This window comes from Nothobranchius furzeri, chromosome 13 (genome assembly GCF_043380555.1).
Source record: "Nothobranchius furzeri strain GRZ-AD chromosome 13, NfurGRZ-RIMD1, whole genome shotgun sequence".
Classification (NCBI taxonomy): domain Eukaryota; kingdom Metazoa; phylum Chordata; class Actinopteri; order Cyprinodontiformes; family Nothobranchiidae; genus Nothobranchius; species Nothobranchius furzeri.
Window position 1 is genome coordinate 56825866 of NC_091753.1, and position 22754 is coordinate 56848619.

At 43.0% G+C, this 22754-nt stretch overlaps 1 protein-coding gene across 1 annotated transcript; it reads left to right on the forward strand.

Annotated features, from left to right (window-relative positions):
* Positions 1-372: 372 nt before the first annotated feature.
* LOC107379868 (uncharacterized) lies at positions 373-5840 on the forward strand. Its single transcript, XM_015950823.3, has 2 exons — positions 373-582; positions 2739-5840. The coding sequence occupies exon 2, from the start codon at positions 3786-3788 to the stop codon at positions 5838-5840; it is 2055 nt and encodes a 684-aa protein (XP_015806309.2). The 5' UTR covers positions 373-582; positions 2739-3785.
* Positions 5841-22754: the final 16914 nt, after the last annotated feature.

Below are 22754 nucleotides of genomic sequence, written 5' to 3' on the forward strand. Positions count from 1 at the left end.
CAGCCGGTGGTTCTACGCTAAGTTCCCTTATTGTGACATCACAAATGGGGACTTTTAGAAACAACTCGTAGAAGCATACAAATTCTGAAACAGACAGAAAAAGGATAGAAGGGGTTTATTTCATGTTTGGAGTGTTTATAGAGGCAGTGGAGACTCACATGTCCGCTGTAAATATCTGATGCTGGCAACATTTTTAGAAAAACATACAGTTTTATTTCTAATTGTTCTGATCACATTACTCAAAAATATTCTACACGTCTCAGTTTCTTCGAAGTGATATTAAATGCTGAAACTAACTAATCACCATAATGGAAATCCATTGTGTGTGTGTGTGTGTATGAGTGTGTATGTGTGTGTTTCAGGGGGGCGGAGCCTGTGATTACACAGATGACAGCATCAAGCAGCAACGAGACAGGAAAACACCTTCCATCTGTCTGCAGCTTCCACAGCTCTTAGCACAAAGTCTGCAGCCAAACACCAAATCGAGCGCACCCAGTCCAGCTGAGGGGAGCTGGACGTCTGGACCAGGACCACAGGGATCCAGCTTGTGGTCCCAGACCCAGGAGGAGCACAGTGCAGGAGGTAAAAGGATCTTTTGTAAATTTGCTCATGAACACATGATCTCTGATGGAGGCCAGAAGAGAGACGGTTCTGACTCTTCTGAAACGTGTTTTAATCCCACTGAAGGAAGTTCCTGTTAAACTTTTCAAATTAAAAGTTCTGCATCCTCCATGTTAGAAGTCAGTCCTGTAGCACCAACATATCAGCTGATCTTCCAGTTGTCTCAGATGTTGTGTGTATTATTCTGGTGTGTGTGTGTGTGTGTGTCTTGGCAGCTGTTTTTTGTGTCTGATCTTGTTTTTTTGTGTCCGAGTTTATTTATGTTTTTTGTTTATGACTAATTTTGTGCACGTGTGTGTCTGGTTTGTTTATTCATCCTGGTATTTAAAATCTCTGTCATTTTAGTTGATGCTTGATAAAATTTAAAAATTCTCTTTAAAACGCCGATCTCACATCTCAACAGCTGATTAAACTATTTATATTTTACGTCTCTTTGTATTTTTACCTTTAACATCTTGGTTGTCGTCATTTAACAATCTGAAAAAAGGGACAAATTTCACGTTTTCTGCTGTTTGGGATTTGAATAAATAACTCAACGGTTGGAATTCCAAATCTGCTTCACTGAGATTTTCCGGGGAATTTTGCTGTGTTTTTATGATTTATTTTCATGTTTCATAGATTCTAGTTAATCTGATCTAAAAGAATGGGGCCATGTCCTTTATGGGTCAATCAATGCTCGTTAGGAAAAACTTTATTTTTCATGTTCAACAAAACGGTTTCAGATCAAACGGATGAATGAGGAACTTTAGTTTAGGAAATCCCCTCTAAAGATCCTGCCTCTTGCGGTTTAAGGCCTCTACAGTGACAGTTAAAAATTAAACCCAAGTGTGTGTGTGTGTGTGTGTGTGTGTGTGTGTGTGTGTGTGTGTGTGTGTGTGTGTGTGTGTGTGTGTGTGTGAGCGGAGTGTTTCTATGAAAACTAATGAGTTCTCAGAGCTGCGAGTCACGCTGTGAGGTTAAATCAGAAAGAAGTTGTTCAGTTAATTTCTGCAGCAGGTGACCTTTAACCCACGACTGTCTGTGAGGAAAATCTCCATCAGCGTTGGGAACAGAACCGAGACAGCAGGAGTAAAAAACGGCTGCTGGGTGGACTTCTCTAGCCCGACAGGATCATTTTACTCACGCTAACAGGAACAAAATATTGCAAGACCGGCTGATTGAGGGTTTGTTTCCTGACTGAACGTCAACTTGTTTCAACCACAGAGATTTTATCAACATCTTCTGAGAAGCTTGGCTCTCGTCTGTCACCTCCCGCTACTGCGAGTTTCATTCGTCAGCCGTGCAGGCTTGCCCTCTGTGTTTTTTGTTTACCAGATACATCGTGCACTAAACTTGCAAATGCATTTTCTCTGATGTGACAGGTAAACGAGTCGTGTCCTTTAGCGTCAGATGCAGAGAACTATGGCGCGGTATGGGGGCCAAAATTAAGACTACTGCCCAGCAGCAGGAGGCTATATAAATTCTGAAGCAAACTATCGACCTGATTAATGATAAGCTGGCGCAGGTAACTGAGAGGCTGGCGCTGCTTACTGAGAAATAGCACCTTTACCGGCGTTACTACTAGATACGCTAGGGACTAGCAGCCCTTGGCTGGTCATTGACTGGTTCACACACTCCCTCTGCTGTCTATTAGCATGGATAGGCTAGCGTTAGCCTGGACGGGCTGGTGTTAGCATTGGAGAGGCTAGCCATTTGCATGCCTAGGCTGGCCACTAGCTGACTAGTGACTCTCCGAGACAGGCTAATGGCTAGCCTCTCCGATGCTAATGCCAGCCTATCCATGCTTAAGGTCCGTCAAGGGGGTAGGAAATCCAGCTAGTGACATCCCTTACGAAAAAGAAGTATACTTTAAGTATTTAATTTCAAGTATACTTAAGTGTACAGAAGTTTATTTGCATACTTGTTCTTAAAGTTTACTTAGAAGTATACTCTGTTGGTTTTGTATTTTGTCAAAACCAATACAGGTACGAGGTCATCAGAAGAGGATGGAAGATGCTCTGTTCTTTGCTTCAAGGGTTGGAGTCAAGAAACAGAGCATCTTCCATCCTCTTCTGATGACCTCGTACCTGTATTGGTTTTGACAAAATACAAAACCAACAAATTGGCGTCCCGAACAGGATCCTCTCTCGGTTGGTGAGAGAGGGAGGCAGAAGAGACCAATTCGGAACCAGACTCGGGAGCCAGGACCCAGACACAACGGCCGACACAAATTAAGGTAAGCAGACCTTTTTATACAAAAATCTGCTCATTGAATATATTCAAACTAATTTGTGTCGAGGTTCCTGGCAACTGAGGTCAGTAAAATTAATACAATTGTAAAGAGTTGGAGACAAAAACTGAAAACTCTAAACACAGGTCTGGTATCTGAAAGAAGTTTTATAGAATAGAAAGACAGAATTTCTGGGATTGTCATGAACTACAGCTGACGAGCATAAGTTCCTCTGACAAAATTAAAAGCCCGGAAAAGGTCGGGGACCTTGGGGGAAAGCCTCCTAAACAAAACTTTGTACAAGATTAGGGATCTTAGGATAAAACAAGACTATATAAAAAGGTCGGGGACCTTGGGGAAAAGTCCCCTAAACGTTGAAAAAGATCAGGGATCTTAGAAAGTGTTGCTACAGGCCAGGGACCTGTATGTTTGTGTTTTTCTATTTTTGTTCATATAAATACACAAAGTGTGAGTGCTGTATTTCAGGGGAAGGACCCTGTCCTCACTGAAATATCAGATTATATAATAAGAAGGGACTTCACACCCCCTTTCTTTTTACATTGAAATCAGCTCACAACCAGCGGAGCCAAATTAAGGTTAAAGTGAAAACACATAGACTATTTACACTCACATACTAAATAATATTTATAAGCGGACGCGCAGCATTATGAGCCGCAACTAGAAGGGTAATGCATGAATGAACTGTTGAATGAATTGTTAAACTGCTGATATTAAGTGTAAAATACCGAGTGAGAATTAATATAGTACGCCCTTGTGGATGCACAGGCAAGAACTTCCCGCCTGAAAAGGTAGAAGCTTGGAAGTTACCACAACGGTTTTTTAGTACTATCTCACGATAAAAAATCAGTGATTAGAGTTCCATAGGAACTAAGACCTCGCTGATCTAAATCGCCACCAAAAACAATAAAGATTAACTCCTACCATTAAAAGAAAAATGGACGGAGAGTCTCATAAAGAGCGAATAGATGATGGATGGGGTCCAAACGAGATCCTGAACACGCTGGGAGAACAACTAGCGTGTTTAGAAACAGTGATTGACACCACAAATGCCCCAGCTGCAGCAACAGAGCAGAAGAAGCTATTAAGAAAGACAGCGGAGAAATTGATGAAGGAAAAAGGAAAGGATGTGAATAGTGCAGGAAATTGGGGAATAATTTGGGGACAGAAGGTAACAGAAACAGGAAAGAAAGAGGAAGAAGCACGTAAACTGATGGAAAATGCTGGAATGTTTGGAAAGAAAAAACACCAGAAAGAAGTAGAAAAACTGATAGCGCGCAAGGCTAAGTACAATCAGTGGGCCCTGCTGTGGAAATTGGCAAAGCCTAAAATGAAGAAAAGAAAAATAGAACAAAACGCAACTGATCAACAACCACCCCCTTACTCAGGCATATACCCGGTACTTAGCATAACCGGAGGAACGATGTCCATAGAGGAGGAACAACCTACTGCTCCTCTACTCCCAGTGTCGCCTGCCGGTCCCGCCGCAGCCCAGCAGGACAGAAAAGATTTTTTCATGAGTAATCAACGCGCTAGTTCTTCCCTGTCACAAGTAACTCAGATTAATAACGACAACTCCTCCACCCCAAAGTCAACTTGTCCCTCCGGGATGAACGGCGATGCCCTACCCTTCGCCGGCCGAATATTCAGGCAGCAGGTAGAAGAGTTGGAGAATACCATGCGAGAGGCTAGGGAGAGCCCTATACCCAGACCACTAAAAACAACACAATGGACAGGTAGTTTTGTTCCTATTAACCCACCATTACCAGACTCCTTAGCTGCAGCTTCTCCACTTAGCCCATCCAACCCTTTCACTGTTAAAGGTGAACTGAGAGCTGTCGCTCAAACTGAGCAGACCACACCACAGAACCTGGTCGTTACCATGAACCTGATGGGTCACGATGAACCAGAAGAACAGACATGCTCCACTGCGGACACTCGCTTAGATAAAGAATGGTCCAGACAAGATGACGAGGACTCGATAAATGAAATAGAAGCCGAGTTAGTTGACCCAAGCCTTAAACCCGACACACCACACCGCAGAGATCGGGTAACTCCGATCCCAGACAGACACTCTTACCACACCAGATCAAAAGGGGCTGTGTTTAATCCACATGGACAATATCCTCTCGTCCAGGCCAAAACAAGTGGCCCAAAGGTATATCAGCCATACACATTTGGAGACATCCAAGCCCTGGTTGATAAGCTTCCAGACATTGCAGAAGGAGGAAATGCCTGGTTAGCAGACTTAGATAAATATACCTCAGGACAGGACCTCGCTCTGGGAGATTTCAGGGCCATCATCACCAGATGCACATCCAGGTCCCAGGCTGCAGATCTGGAACAAAATGCAGGTACCGCCCTACATGGGAATGAGGTACCATTGGTGCAGGTGTTAAGGACTTTAGGACCAGCCCTACGCAAACAATTTCCACCTAAAAATCAGGGAACCCTCCATAAGTTCAAATGGGATGGGAAAATCAACCCCACCAACTATTTGAACAAAGCCATAGATGACTGGGTGAACCATACAGGCCATCACCCCAGCAGAGAAAGTTCCCAAAGTCTGTGGTTTAGAAAAGCTGTCCTTAGGGGAGTCCCAGAAATCGTTAACAATAAGATGGAAGACAACCCTGAATTGGCTGACTGCGATTTCAATAAATGGAAAAATCATCTGATTTTTAACCTTAATAAAATCCAGGTTACAGAGGAAAAGGAATCAGATAATCTAGAGGAACTGCAGAAACAGCTCCTTAGAGTGCAACTGCAAGCCGCAAAAAAGACCTTGGGAGAAAAGGGGGACAAGACCAAGAAACAAATGGTTGCCACCGCTGCTCCTCCCCCAGCTGTACCAAATCCCAATCAATTCCCATACCCCTGGCAGCAGCCGCCACAGTTGCCAGGATATAATCCACCACCAACTCCATTCATGGCTCAAAAACCCCCATACGAAGGTCATAGGGGAGGTTTCGGAGGGCGGGGACAGGGGTGACCTGGTAGGGGCCGAGGCATCCCAACGCCCAGAGACACTTGCTATAACTGCGGGCAACAGGGACACTGGGCTAGAAACTGCCCTATGCCTCCTAACACCATGAGAGGACAAGGAAGATTTGGACAAAAAGGTCCCCGTCCGGGTCCCCAAGGACCACTCCCAAACCAAATGCCTGTTGTAGGTTGGGAGTACTATGAGGGTGGTCCACAAGCATAGGACACCCCACAGGGAGCCACGGACGGTGAGGGGACCACGGCAGACCCCATGCTGTCTATAACTGTAGATGGAATAAAAAGAGACTTCCTGGTTGACACAGGGGCCACGCACTCTACCGTTCAATCTGTACCAGTTAACAAGACCTCCAACCGCCATACTACAGTAATGGGCTTCTCTGGGGAACCTCAAACTCTGCCCTACACCCTGCCTCTTCCAACCAAGGTGGGGGAACAAACTGTGTTTCATAGTTACGTGTGCTCACCATCGGTTCCAGTGAATCTTCTGGGACGAGACTTGCTCATCAAATTGGAAGCAACAATTCTGTGCTCCCCCAATGGACTAACTGTGACCTTACCGGAAGGTACGGTGCTGCCTTGTGACGGATCCATGACGCCAGAAGGAATATACCTGGCACAGACTCTATCCTCGATACCTGACTCTGCAGATATCTACTGGGCCTTGCTGGATCCTGAAAACCCACAAGCCTCTGGAATTGTGTCCGCCTACCAACAATGGAGGCCTTGGCTTAGTCAGGTTCACCCGTATGTTCCGCCCCCTGACCCTCCTCATGTAACACTCTTTTATGACAGACAAGAAACCAATTGGTATCAACAGGCGTTCCAGAACTCCTGTGAAGGAAATACCTGGGAAATTAGGGTGTCTGACATCTTTGTTGCCCCTGAGGGTGTGGCAGCTGCTGTTTTCCTCTCCCCTGACCAACTACCTTGGTACATGATGGCAGACGAAGCAGTGCCCCATGTTTCACTGGCCCTACATCCTTCCCATCAGGCCAAGGAACTGGGGGGAATGGTTAAGCGTTCTCTGGCAACCACCGATTGGAGCCCCACCGCTCTCCCACAGGTTTCCTACTCCCCTATGACTAAGACATATATAGGATCACACATAACTGCACAAACACATCTACCCTCTCGCATGAGGTTATCAGCAGAACCCATGGTCGTGAAAAAATGGATCATCAAGATACGGCCATTATGTTATCTCAGCTTCCGGACTCCCTGTGGTCAGCAGGGCCAACTGATGTAGGTTTGGTTAGAACCCCACCTATTCAGTTTACCCTGACCAGTACCTCCCCTTTGTGGATCCCTCAGTACCCACACAAACCAGAGGCTGAGGAAGGAATTGCGGAAACCATGGCGGGTCTGGTAACCGCAGGGGTCTTGGAACCCTCTAGTGCAAACTGGAATACTCCCATTCTACCTGTAGAGAAAAAGGGAACAGGAAAGTTTAGAATGGTTCATGACTTGAGACGAATCAATGCTCTATTAGCAACAGATTCCCTACCTGTCCCTAATCCTTATGTTGCCCTGACCAACCTACCTCCATCTCATGCCTGGTTCACCTGCATTGACCTGGCCAATGCCTTTTTCTGTTTACCCCTTCATGAGCACCTTAGAGATGTCTTCTCATTCACCTTCCGAGGCCAACAATGGCGCTACACACGCCTGCCACAGGGCTTCGCCCTCTCACCTGGCCTTTTCAATCAATGTCTAAAACAGTTACTGGACACATGCCCTCTGCCTGAGGACTGTGTCCTGATTCAATATGTTGACGATCTCCTCTTATCGTCTCCCACTGCGACGGCCTGTATTGAAGGCACAAAAGCCCTCCTTCAACACCTTGCTTGGCTAGGCTTTAAGGTTAGCAAAATTAAGCTCCAGGTTGCTAGGAAACAAGTTTCATTCTTGGGACGCATGATTTCACAGACAGGTGTGTCCCTCTCTCCTGAACATCGGAACTCTATACTGCACCATCCCAAGCCACGGACAGTCAAGGAAATGTTGTCATTCTTAGGTCTCACGGGTTATAGCAGAACGTATGTACCCGATTATGTAGGTCTCACTGCCCCTCTGCGTGATCTCGTTAATGAACAGGGCATGCGCAACCTCACCGCCCCGTTAACATGGACAACTGCCGCAGAAGACTCATTTATTAGGCTTAAACAGCAGCTGTCCACGGCTAGTGACCTCGCCGTACCAAACTACTCTTCACCGTTCTATCTAGATGTTTCTGGAACGGACACGCACATGAATGGTGTCCTGTTCCAGAAAAAAGGGGGAGAAAGACAGGTACTAACATACACAAGCGTTATGTTAGACAACACAGAGAAAAGACATCCTCCCTGCACCCAATATGCTGCAGGACTGGCGAAAATTATTCAAAAAACCACCCACATAGTGATGAGCCATCCGTTGAAAATCCTGACCAACCATAGTGTAGTGGCCTACATTACCTCCCAGGCATTCACTATGACATCACTAAGGCAGAGGCGGCTGAGCAAAATTCTGGAAGCACCTCACATAGCCTATACACATGAAGGTATAAATATGGCAGAACAAATGAGCGCAGGGGAACCACACTTGTGCGCACAAATTGTAGAGGAAGGAGAGAAAATCAGGCCAGACCTTCAGGCAGAACCAATAGAACACGCAGACAAAAACTGGTTCACAGATGGATGTTGTCACAGAGACGACAAAAATGAACTAAAAGCAGCATGGGCAGTAGTAGAACTGGGTGAAACGGGATGGACAACAGTCAAAACAAATCAGCTACAAGGACAACAATCCGCCCAAAGAGCAGAACTACTAGCAGTCATTGAGGCTCTGAAATTGGCCACAGGACTGAAAGTCAACATATACAGTGACTCAGCGTACACTGTAGGCGCAGTCCATGTAGAGCTCAAACAATGGCTTAGAGCAGGGTTTCTGACGACCAATAACAAACCCATTAAACACGAAGCAGAAATGAGAGAACTGGCAGAAGCACTACTGCTTCCCGCTCAAGTAGCTGTAATCAAGTGCAAAGGACACAGTCAAGGTAAAGACTTCGTCTCCGAAGGAAACAGACAAGCAGACAAGGTGGCGAAACAGACTGCAGGCTATCTTCCCTCTTACAACATGGTAGTAGAGACGCAGCAAGGAAAAGCCCAGGAAGACCCTAGAATGAACTTAGACATCCAGACCATTAAACAAATGCAGGACAAAGCCTCTCCACAGGAGAAATCTTTGTGGGTGGCTAGAGGAGCAACCAACACAGACGTTTGGAGAGGGCCAGATGGTAGGCCTATACTGCCACCTGGGATCAGACAAACGGCAATGGAAGAAGCGCATGGAATAGGACATGTAGGTGTAACACAGATGATGAGAAACTTGTCCCCCTGGTGGCATCCTTACCTAGCAGACATGGCCAAGCATTTAGTCAGAACTTGTACAGAATGTGCTCATTTTGGCATCAGACCCTCACTGAAACCCATCCAAGGTCAATTTCCTATTCCAACGTGTCCTGGCAAAGAGGTAATCATAGATTACACAGACATGAGTGACAGAGTACAAGGCTACAGGTACCTCCTAGTTTGTGTGGATGCGTACACTGGATGGCCAGAGGCCTGGCCTGCGAAAAAGGAAGACAGTAAAACAGTTATCAAATGTTTGATTAATCATTATATTCCCCAACATGGCTTCCCAGAAAAAATCAGATCTGACAATGGTACTCATTTCAAGAATAAGGATCTTCAGGAGGTTGAAACTATGTTGGGACTGAAACACAAGTTTGGTTCAGTGTACCATCCCCAGTCACAGGGGAAGGTGGAGAGGATGAATCAAACGTTAAAGGTTAAATTGGCTAAAATCTGTGCACAGACCAAATTGACCTGGTTGGATGCTTTACCACTAGCTCTGATGTCCATACGGAGCTCAGTCAACAAAACCACAAAGTTTACCCCTTTTGAACTACAGACTGGGCGTCCTTTTCCGGGACCTGCCACCAAACTAGCCTTAACCGCTGATCTGGCTGATCCACCTGACCCAAGGGCATATTATAACATCTTGCGGAGTCTTGTCTCTCAGTTTTCATTACAGGTTAAAGCCGACTGTGCCACAACGAGCACCTCTTCCGCGCAACCAGGAACGGACTGGGTCCTATTGAAGGTCACTAAAAGAAAGTGGACGGAACCAAGGTGGACAGGGCCCTTCAGGATCACGGAGAGAACGTCACACGCTGTCCGGCTGGACGGCAAAGGCGACACTTGGTATCACTGGACTCAGTGCGCTGCTACGGACGAGCCCCAACGCACTCTATCTGAGATCCAAAAGGAACTGTCACAAGAGACAGGCCCTGACCAGGACAAAGAATCTGCGGACCAGGACTAGAAGCAGACGATAGAACCTCTCCCTGCAGCTGCCAAGAGCCAGTGGAGGGACAACAACAGGGTGACTGGTTCGAAAAAAAAAAAAAAAAAAAAAACTTTTACACCGGAAGGGTTTTATTTCACACCCTTCACAGGTCTCACAAGGGTTATATTTAACACCCTCCATGTATTTTAGGCTATTGTATGCTTGCCTTACTTAATTTGACAACTTGGGATACACCTTGCACCAATTGTATATCCGAGCTGATTTTAAATGATAATGTTGATCGCTCACCTGTTACGGACAGACGAAGATTCGGAGGGTAACATAATTCAACGCGAGTCATACCCAGTGTCTTGGTACCCAAGTAGATTACATAGCTTAGAATTCCGGGACAACAGGCGGGGGCTGTGGAGCTATAGACGTCACTTACTTTTTTCTGATCCAGAGGACTTGCTAAAAGCGGCGATTGTTGCTTATTATATGTTAACGGGCATAGACTACTCGGAATATCTGCACAGCCTACTGAACTAAACCGTTTTGCCCGCTCCTGCACGTAAAATGTCGTGGCCATTCTCTAGCCCCCTCACCTGTAGCCAACGGTGCGGAGTGGTGTTGGTATTTGTGGTCACAGCTCTAATCCCCCTCATAATCGACTATCTCTGCACGGAGCCCACCCCTTTCCGAAGTCCCGCCAACGTTACTTTCGTGTCACCTCTCCCTGCCACGATCCGTTCCTCCCCTACACACCTCAAAGCTAAGGCGTCACAAAGACTCAGAAGACGCTCGCCTTCCAGCTCTCCTTGTACACCTAGTGCGGAACGCATGATTACCCTTTGTGTCCCCAACAACAAGAGCTTGGTAATAGAAATAGACTTCGCTAGTTTCCCTAACACACCCTTTTCTCAGGAACAAAAAATGGCAGGTAGCGCCAATCTGGCAGTGCACCTCTCCTCGGCGGTATGGTATCTCACTCTGGGAGGGTGGCAGGATTGGAGATGGTCCAGTCTGGTGACAGAGACTGATCAAGACTGGACCAGCTACTCGAAGGGTGAAGCCCTAAAATGGAGAGTCCAGAAAAAATTAGTAATGAGAAAGAAGCCGGATGGAACTGGCTTGATTTTTTCATTAAAAAATATTATACTGACATCCTGCCAGCTGTTCACTCTAGCACCATGGACTGACCGCACTGCTCTGTATTGGCAAGTTGAGCTATGCACTAGTGGTGTTACGACCCCAGTGTCGGCAGTGAAGGATGACAGTCCTACCTTTAATGGTAGCCCGGTAGTGTACACAAATGGCGGCAGGAAGGGCCGCATTCGCATTAAGGAAGCCGCCGCGATGTCACAAGATGACCTCTTCTAAATGTTGACTGGGGTCTCAGGAAGCACAAATAATTGGCTACTCCTTATGGAACAAGCTGCAAACAGAACACCGAGTGATTGTGTCGCCTGTATGTCCGCTAGACCCATGCCCAACGTTGTCCCAGCGTATGTAAATTCCACATGCCTCCTACATTTAACGAATAGAACAAAATCAGATTCCTGTGCCTTCTTGGATAAAATATTCACTGAAACACCCAAGGCCATTTCTAATAAACCACCGTTCTTCTCTAAGCGGGCAGCACCAGGTAATTTTACCTGCGTTAATCTGACAGGCACTGATCCCGATCTAGGGCGGATTAACTCTTCCTGGTGTGCTGAAATTGTACAGTCACATGGCACGTTCTCTCCCACCCCTCGGGCTGACCTATGGTGGTGGTGTGGACGGAATACGTTACGTGACGGTTTCCCTCCCAATTCATCTGGACTCTGCGCCTTGGTTACTCTGATTTTACCCGTTTCTTTGATCCCAGTGGACTCCTCCCTTGCCGAGAACCATTATTTGTCTAGACTTAGGCGCACCAAACGCTCCATTGTCCCGGGTGTATATGATCCAACCTACATAGATGCCATAGGGGTTCCTCGAGGGGTTCCTGATGAATACAAGCTGGTCGACCAAGTAGCTGCAGGTTTTGAAAACATCCCAATTATTTCCGCCCTCTTCCCTGTAACACCCAACAAAAATGTGGACAGAATCAACTATATCCATTTCAATGTTCAACTCCTGGCTAACTTTACCAGGGATGGTTTGGAGGCTGTACACGCTCAATTATCTGCAACCTCTCTCGTGGCTTTCCAAAATCGCATAGCTGTCGATATGTTGTTGGCGGAAAAAGGGGGCGTATGTGGCATGTTTGGTGACCAGTGTTGTACCTACATTCCCAATAACACCGCTGCAGACGGGTCCTTAACTAAAGCCATTGCTGGACTTAGGACATTGACGGACAAAATGAAAGATCATTCCGTCGTCGACACGGCAATGTGGGACTCCATGTTCGACGTGTTTGGAAAGTACAAGACCTTGGTACTGTCTATCCTTATATCAATAGCTGTGTTCGCCGCCATCTTGACGACTTGCGGTTGCTGTTGTATTCCGTGCATAAGGGCTCTCATCCAGCGGTTAATTACCACTGCTATAACACCCGAGCCTAATGACGCCGCCCTGCAAATGCCCCTGCTTCGCACCCAGCACCTGGATCATAGTGACTCCCTTAGCCTCCCGGACACCACTGCGGCGGACTCTGACGATGATGACTGTGGCCCTTGAACATGCTTGATTGATTGATTTACATGGAAAATCCGCATGTTGTTTTATATTTGCCTTTTATTAGGGTTTTCTTTCGCCTCCGCACTGTTATGATGTTTTGGTGATCTTTTAGTGATTTTGATATTACTTTTCTTTCTGTACTTTAATTTCTTTTTGTGATTTTTATATTGCTTTTTGAGTTTTGGTTTCCGACCAGGCCACACAACTGGGCTTTTACCCCTGCAACGGTTCAACCTCTGTGGGGGAGGTTTCCCCGGTTGTGTCGCCTTGTTCGAAGGTTGACCAGATCCAGTTGGTCCCATAGATCCGCTTTCTGGGACATTTGTCCTGGATCTCTGCGACCCTGGGCATGGCCCGACAACTTATGTTGAACTCTTAACAGAGTTCAAAAGGGGGATTGAAGATACAAGATATGTACTATTCTCTGTAATGCTCTCTCGATCAGTTTAAGTAGAAACTTGCATGTCTTAGCAAAAAGCCGAGTGCATGTTCTATCTTGCTCGGTACTTTCCACTCTGTACTTTCCTGGTAAACAGGAACCAGAATTTCCTGTTATTTCTCAACCGTCAAGAGTCTAACTCATATCTTGTGCAAACTGTCAAATGTCTGCGGTTGGGTGTGGGCGTGTGGAGCTTCAATAAATACAGCCGCTTCGATAGGGGAAGACAGAATCTCAGAGACAGCTGTCAGGACAGAGCGCGGGTTCTGTATGAAGCTGTGAGCTTCTCCACTGCTGCGGTGAACTTTGAACAAGTTTCTGTTTCTTGACTCCAACCCTTGAAGCAAAGAACAGAGCATCTTCCATCCTCTTCTGATGACCTCGTACCTGTATTGGTTTTGACAAAATACAAAACCAACAACTCCTTGGGACTAAATTGGGCCGCTAAAAGTATACTTGAAGTATACTACAAGTATACTTCAAAGTAATAATTTAAGTTTATTTGTAGTGTACTTCTGATATAATTGAGTATACTTTTCTCTTTGAAAGTATACTTAAAGTAACCTCACAAGTGTACTTGGAGTGTACTTCAGATATAATTGAGTATACTTTTCTCCTTGAAAGTATACTTATAAGTTTACTTGTAGTGTACTTCTGATATAAATGAGTATACTTTTCTCCTTGGAAGTATACTTAAAAGTAACAATATAAGTTTACTTGTAGTGTACTCCTGATATAGTTGAGTATACTTTTCTCCTTGAAAGTATACTTATAAGTTTACTTGTAGTGTACTGCTGATATAGTTGAGTATACTTTTCTCCTTGAAAGTATACTTATAAGTTTACTTGTAGTGGACTTCTGAAATAATTGAGTATACTTTTCTCCTTGGAAGTATACTTAAAAGTAACAATATTAGTTTACTTGTAGTGTACTCCTGATATAGTTGAGTATACTTTTCTCATTGAAAGTATACTTAAAAGTAACAGTATAAGTTTACTTCTAATAAAATTGAGTAAACTTTTGCCCTTGAAAGTATACTTAAAAATAAACTTTAAGTAACATTATAAGTTTACTTGTAGTGTACTTCTGAAATAATTGAGTATACTTTTCTCTTTGAATGTATACTTAAAATTATACTTAAAGTAATAATGTATGTTTACTTGTAGTGTACTTCTTATATAATTGAGTATACTTACAGTTTTGAAAGTACACTTTACAGTAAACTTGACGTAATATTCTTTTAGTACATTTAAGTATCTCTATTTTTTCTATAAACACATACTGCAAGTAACATTTAACATCTGCTATTTGCTTACTACCAATACATTTACTTTCCACTATTTACTGATACTTCGTCTTTATGCAGAGAAAAAAAGTAAATAAAATAGCTAAGTCATTTTGTTTAAATTTATTAAACAGAGAGAATTAGAACAGAACAAAAACAGACCTGTTTACCAGGATTAATCAAAGATGAGAACGCAAACTGTTCTGAACATGACGCGTTAATTCTGTCCATTTTGAAAGACTTTTTAAAAATGCCTTTAAAAAAATCAGTCCATTTTATGGATCCACTTGCTTGGTTGTTGATGCCTTTTTGAAGTTTTCATTGTTGCATTTCTTTCGTGTTATTTTTCTTACATCTTGAACGCACAGAGATGGAAACTTCAACTGAGCATGCCCTGTGAACACACAAAGCAAAAAAATGAACACTTGAACTGTTAGGTGAACACAAAATCTTTACAGTTCGTACACTGTAAACCCGAATAAGTAGGCAGAACTCAAAAAATGTAAGGCAATCAGTTGCCTCATATTTTCTGAGTTTATAAACTCAGATATTTGAGTATATCAGACCATAAATAAACTTAAATATTTGGAGTTTATATTAAATATATTTTCAAATTATGATCAAATTAAAGTTACCGATTAAGCCAACTCAAACAGAAAATAAAACAAAATTTGAAAGAAACAATTACAAACGCACACTTTTGAAAACTGGACAACAGCAGTGTGTAGTCTTTCTTTGAGTAGGTGGTTTAAAGCAACATCAGGATGCACATCAATTCAACATTAACAAAATATGAATTACACTAACCACTATCAAGTAAGTCAGTGAGTACTTTATGCCATTTGGCATAAAACTAGTTGAATGGGCTAATCCGATTCAATTATTCACGCTAAACTAAAGCCACAAATGGAGTTGCCAGACTCAGAACGGCTGGACGAACAGAGAAAATGTAAAACTCAACTGTTCCTCCCACTGTCTTTATGGGTGACCCCGAGAGGAAAGTTGACCATTGAGCAGGGTTGATGGTTTATCCCTTGAGGTCCACGTGGCAGGGGTGAGGAGTGAGCACCACCTCACCCCTGCCACGTGGACCTCAAGGGATAAACCATCAACCCTGCTCAATGGTCAACTTTCCTCGCGGGGTCCTACCCATTAGGACAGTGGGAGGGTTAACTCAAGGAGAAGTGGAAAATGAACATATTTGCCCAAATGGTGGTGTGTTACTTTAACATCAACAATTAAAGAGCAGACAAATAGTAAATTACATTGTGGATGTGGACAATGCTCTAACAGAGTGAGCCATCTGAATCCACCACTCTTTCAGATTTTGAGTTACACATGTAACATCAGGTCATTTTTGACTCTGCAGCGTGGGTGACAGTTTAGACTCATCAAGACCAAGTAAGATTTTCTGCGTGAACTCAAATGTGTTGGTCAGTCCCTTCGGATAATCTAGATGTAAGGCATAGATGAGGTCGAACATTACCAGGAAGGCATCAGGAAGGCTGGAGATGTTGACAATCACATCACCCTCTAGGATAACAGAGATTCTCACTGGGTCGTACGTAACTGGACTCTCGGCATCATCGGTGATGGTTGTCAGGAGGACAACTGCTGCATCCCTGAGGTCCGGCTCATTGGTATCATCCTTACAAAAATGAAAGGGAGATCATACACTAATCACATCTGAACTGAAACTCTGATTGTGGACATTTTTATTTCAGTAGATTTTCATGTAAATAACAATAAATGCAGTCTGATAGACTCCTGTTTAGGGCTGGGCAACATATCAAAGATTTATCGTTATCCAAGTTCTTGTCTCTCATCCAGATAATTTTTCCCATGTCAATAAATTTGATAATAAAAAAATGAAAAGATGTGTAAGTTGGCCACATTTATGTCCCTTTAAGAAGCTGTAGCACCTTGAGTCATGTAAAATTTTAGTCAATGTAATACATGAGACAGCCCCATCTAGTGGACAAATATTGTTGCTACGCATTCCTGTAGTTATCGTCTACTTATCGTTATCGAGGTGAGATCTTCAACATATGGTGATATTGATTTTAGGCCATATCGCCCAGCCCTACCCCTGTTCATTCTGTTGCTTTGTGCTCTCATTTACAAATAAAGTGAGATGGCTTCCGTGTGTGCCAGTGTTATGCTAATGAAAGCTACTTGAATTCTTTGCAGTGATTGTTGATTTTTCTCAGTGCCTTAAAGCCTGCCACACATGAGTGCCATCTGCTGAGCAAACGGCCTCGAATGACCGCTTGCTCAGCAGATACCTCGCCATGTAAGCCTGATTTTCACAGAGTTTTCCGCCTCACGAGACGCTGAGGTGAATATCTGACCAGTTAAGATATTTTTCGCCTCAAAGGGGTAAAAACTCGCCGTGTGCGCATTACCGAGCTGCTGGTTGAGCTGAAATATTCTAGTGGACAACCAAAGCACGTTCTCCGCTCACATGACCCCAAGATGGCAGCCCCCTGTCTGCATGTCAGAAAAGAAACAACACAGAGACAGAGCTGGAAACGGAGGAAATGCCTATCCTTTTTTGTTGATGAAACGTCGCCGCCACCGGCATTTGAAGGTTAGGAAAATATGGGTACAGTAGCTGGAAAGATGGACCAGGCAAGGAGTTTAAGCCAATTTACTCCAAGAGATGCACCTGGAAGACCCAGAATCCTTCCGAAAGGGTAATGGAAACAGTGGGCCCATCGATCCACAAGGTACCATTTTGTTTATTTTTCAGACACGCAGACAAGGTAAGGGGCTGCATCTGAATACATCTTGGGGTCATGTGAGCGGAGAAAGTGCTTTGATTGGCCACTAGAATATTTCAGCTCAGCCAGCAGCTCAGTAGTGCACACACAGCGAGTTTTTACCCCTGTGAGGCGCAAAATATCTAACTGGTCAGATATTCACCTCAGCGTCTCGTGAGGCAGAAAACTCAGTGAAAATCAGGCGCACACAGCGAGCAATCTGCTGAGCAAACAGTCATTCGAGGCCGTTTGCTCAGCTGATTGCTCTCGTGTGTGGCAGGCTTAAACATCTTGCCAAAGGTTTGTAGTTGAAACAATGGCACATTTTCCAAAATGTTCATGTCTGTTGTCCTTGTGTTGTCTTTATGCATAAATAGAATGATTTGTTCAAATTTACAATACTGGGACTTACCACACATGTCCTCAAAAACCCAGAGGTTTCCTCACGTAGATAGACAGGAAGGGCATGGAGAACAGTGGTACGCCTTGTGTGGACGTCATGTAATTCCTAAGAAGATTATTAAGAGTGTAAATACTGTCAATAGGGTTGTCACGGTATGAAAATTTAACCTCACGGTTATTGTGACCAAAATTATCACGGTTTTCGGTATTATCGCGGTATTTTTTAAACAGTGTTGCATATGTTCAGAAAGCATTGATAGTCCTGTTCTACACAAACTGAAATAGTTCTGAAAAGGTTTAACATGTTTATTAAACCTAAAATAACACAAAGCCTTAGCAAAAGTGCAACTTTTCACAAGTAAAGGAACAAATAGCTTCTTTTTCTGGAACATGTTACAGTAGTCAGTGCAGGTTTAAATTATACAAATCCAAACATTCAAAACATAAACAATATGTAAACAAATCAAAGAAACACCACTTGTTTTCTCATATACTTGTTTTCTTCATTATCAAAATGAAAATCTAAAACTCCAGTCCACACTTGACTTGAGCACTGTACAAGTCAACCTTAAAAAATATGTATTTAAAATAAATATCCACTTTAAACAAATTACTAAAATAACTACTACACTATGTAATCAAATCCAAATGTTCAAGTATAAATGGCATTGAATAAGTAAACAAATCCATGACAAGGAACTAATTGTATATTTCTCTTCATCATCAGCAAATAAGATGCTTCATCCAGCAACAGGGTGTCCGTGACACGGTTTAAATGCTGGCAGAGGACGCTGCGGCTGCAGTATATAGTGACTCGTTGCATTCTCCCTCAACCAAAAGTCCTCACGTCATGCATTTCAGCTAAAATGCTAATGTTAACTTACCTTGCACTGGCTGTGGAGACGTGGGTGATGGTCACGCAGATGTGCCATGAGATTTGAAGTGTTGCTGCCTTCTGCAGACACTTGTTTCCTGCACGTTCTGCAAACGGGATAGCAGTCTTCTACTAACTGTCCCTCAGCATTTTTCAGAAATCCCAAATATGCCCATACTTCCGATTTAGTCTTCTTTGAGGGCTGATGGATGTCCTGGGCGCTGCCGTCGCCTCCTTCGGCCATTATTTCAGCTTCAAAGTTTTGGTGCCGTTGCAAATTAAAAAGTGCGTGTGCGCGCAGCGGGAACTTCAGCTGAAGCGACGGTGGCTGGTAAGGGTCATCGCGCCGAAACCGCGGCCACGGTAAACCCACCGAGATAATTTAGTTTATTAAAAACTGGACGGTTATTTTTATTGTCAACTTTTTTACCGGGGTTTACCGCTATACGGGTTACCGTGACAACCCTAACTGTCAAGTTTACTAATCAAACTTAATGCCAAATTGATCTGACCAATTTTCCAAGACAGTGATATCTGCATCTAAATCCAATGATAAACTGCTGAATTCAAAAGTTAATTTGAAGTGTTTAACATTACATAATACGGAGGGGTATTAGGGCCACTGAAGAAGAAAAAATTCTGAAAATAAATAAAGTCAGAACTCTGACATTTATCTCAGTATTCAATTGTTTCCTTCAGTGGCCCTAATACTGCCTTATTGCCTAAGAGTATTAGAGTCACTGAAGAAAAAGAAAAGAATTGAGAAAAAAGTCAGATAATTTCAAAATTCTGGGATTAAAGTCAGAATTCTGACTTTTTTCATGAACCTAAAACCAAACAAACAAAAAACTATTTAGGAATTTTTTTTGTTAAAAAAAAATCAAAACAAACGAACAAAAAAAAAAAAGCCTGAATTTTAAGATTTAAGTCAGAATTCTGATCCCCCCTCATAATCTTCCCCAATTTCCCTTTTTTTTTTGTTTTAGGTACCAGTCAGAACTCTGAGATTAAACTCAGATTTATGACTTATTTTCTCAAATTCTACATTTTTTTTCCATCAGTGGCTCTAATACTCATAGCATAAAGGCATTACCTGTAAATTGTATATTCACCAGTTTTAAAAGACAAATCTGTATTAGGGCTGTCGCGGTAACCGCAAGAAGAAAATATCGCGATATTAAGAAACCCACCGCGCTGCAGGACGTGCCACCGCCATTACCGCACTTGATTAAATCTCGCGACAGCGCATGCTGAGAGGTAAAGTCCGTGCTGATCAAGGAGATAGTACACATGGAAGATGGAGGGAGCGGTGTCAGTGCGTCAGCTGCAGCCCAGCCAGAGACCTTGGAGCAGGCAGTGCTGCCACCAGCGGCAAAGAAAAAAACGCTTGGAGACCTGCTGAAGTCACGGACAAGCACGTCATCTGGAACCGTCCCGAAGAGAGTTAGAGCCGAGCTGGAGCTCACTCGCTACCTGCAGGAGGAACCCATTGACCCTAATGAAAACCCTCTGACATGGTGGCGCAACAAACATGGGAGATTTCTATTGCTCTCCAAAGTCGCACGTAAGTACATGTGTATTTGCGCAACAAGCGCACCATCCGAGAGGGTTTTTAGTGTCGCTGGAAATGTTGTCACCCCTCTCAGATCCTCTCTCAAACCGCATAAGGTTAACATGCTGGTTTTCCTTGCGTATAACAAGGACATGACCGAGTTATGTTATTCTTGTGTGTGAAAGTGAAATGACAGTGCCTAGGACATCTCATTTTGTATACTTTATTTTAAACTACAAAACAAAACAGGCACTTTTTTATTTCTGTTATATGTTGCAGCCAAATTTGCATTTCAAAGTTAAACCTCCTGAATGTTGTTTTTAAGTTCAGTCAGAAAATGCCGTAACTGCCCTTCGATCTGCATTCAATAAAGTGTTAAAAATGGCCATGTATTTTTTCTAACATTTTTTAAATTTGTAAGCACAATGTTTCAAAGGAAATATTGACATGAGTTTCGCAATCAACAAACAAATTTGCTAAGTACATAAATAAAAACGGGGTGCAATAATATCGCATACCGCAATATTGAGCTGCCCTGACTCACCGCAGGGGGAATTCCTCAACCGCGACAGCCCTAATCTGTATACATATATACATACATACATATATAGTCATGTTATTTAGGATGCGCCATCAAAAATGCAGATTGTGAGAATTACTCACCAGTGGTCTCACTTGTATGAACCTCTTGGGGGTCAACAGCAGCATGCCATCAATCTTGTGTGCGGAGAGTGGGGTTGGATCATTGAAGTCTGACTGCAGATTCATAGACAGGCTTCCCGGTGTGGCTGACAGCTCATAGGAATGCACATCTACACCAGGAAGCATAATCAGTAGAGAAAACAAACATTGTGAATCACAAGGTAGATCTGTGTTAGTCTGCAAAATTTAGGCAGTCCTCCACTATATATGAAGCTAAATCATCTAAATTATATATATATGTGTGTGTGTGTGTGTGTGAGGAGATTCAAGTGTAATTTGACTTATCCACACAAAGCTAAAAACATAACATTTGAAGAAAAGAATCTGGAGTAACAGTGTACAGTAAGGACAAAATTACAACACTAAAATACTGTGAAATTAATAGAAACAGCGTTCTGCGGTTCAAGATATGTGCAACTGAGCACTATTTAATTTGATGATAAAAACATTAACAAAATGTGTATGTCTATGCGTGTATTAAATAAAACTTTTCACAAAAACTGACAAACTCCCGCGAGCTAACTGAACTTACCGCTTACCGTTTTTTTTTTTGTCCTCAGAACATCACCTTTTAAAAAAACTATGGAGGGGACAAAAATGGAGGGAAGGAGGGAACATAGCATCGAGATACAGCACCGCTTCGTCTCTTGCAGTCACAATCCTCTTCTACAGTTAAAAAAGCAGGCTGCTTGCAAAGCTATCGCACGGGTGCTATGGGGAAATAGTTTACATCACAGACTGATTTTTTCATCACTGTACAAGAGACCACTGCTCATTTACTTTTAATTAGTGGACGTTTAAGTTTGACTTGGTGGCGCTGAGCTCCCGCTTTTATTTTTTTCTCAGAACGTCACGTTTAAAAAATTATGATGGAGGGGACAAAAATGGAGGGAATAAGTCTCTAGAAGTCTAATAAAAAAGTATGTAAAGTAATGCTAACCTTTAATAATGAGATAGCGCTGCTCATTTAATTTAATAAACGGACTTTAGTCGCACACAAAGTTAATAACACAGCTAACTCATGCAATGACTTAGCATATTAGCTTGCTACGTGGCCAACATTACTCACCATGTCCATCTTAAAAACATTTACAACATTTAAGCAACTTTTATGGCGGCTACTTACATTTAGCTCAGTGGTGCAGAACCAGTGACTGTCAAGTGCAGATGCAGAACAGAAGCGCGACCTCCGATGGTTAATGCACCTCCGACCCTCGCTCTTCTTCTTGGTCTGCTGAGAAGCTTCGCTTTTGAGAGCTGACTGAGCAAATGCTACAAAATAAAAGCACTTCCTGTGCGTGTAATTTCACAATAATTCGTAATTTCATGCTTAATATGTTATTTAGGACAGACAGACAGAGTAGTTATTTCAAAATAAGGCAAAGTTTCAAGCAAGGATAAACTTAATATGGAGGAAGTGATTATGTTAAACAGAAAGGACATGTCAAAAAGGACTGATTTCAAAATATATAAAGCTTTACAACAGGATTTGATTGTTAAGAATATAGATATTAAAGAAAAATGGGAACTGGAAGTGAACATAATGATAACAGATGAGGAATGGGAGGAAACACTTGAAGCAGGCCATAAACTAACTAATAGTCCGTCTTGGAGGGAATTTGAATGGAAGGTGAAGATGCATGCTTTAAAACTCCACTTATCATGTCTAAATAGTAATGTTTCAAATTTATGTTGGAGAAAATGCGGGCTAGTGGGAGACTTTTCACATACACTTTTGGACTGCCCTAAATTCATACCATTCTGGGAAGGTGTTAGGGAGAAATTGAAAGAACCTTGAAGGTGAAATTACAATTTAAGTTAAAATGGTTTGTACTGGGAATGCTGTACCAAAAATCATACACACATAATGGAGACATACGTAATCAGA

What these genes read in the sequence shown, in the direction of transcription:
- LOC107379868 (XM_015950823.3), top strand. Translation starts at nt 3,786, where the DNA reads ATGGACGGAGAGTCTCATAAAGAGCGAATAGATGATGGATGGGGTCCA.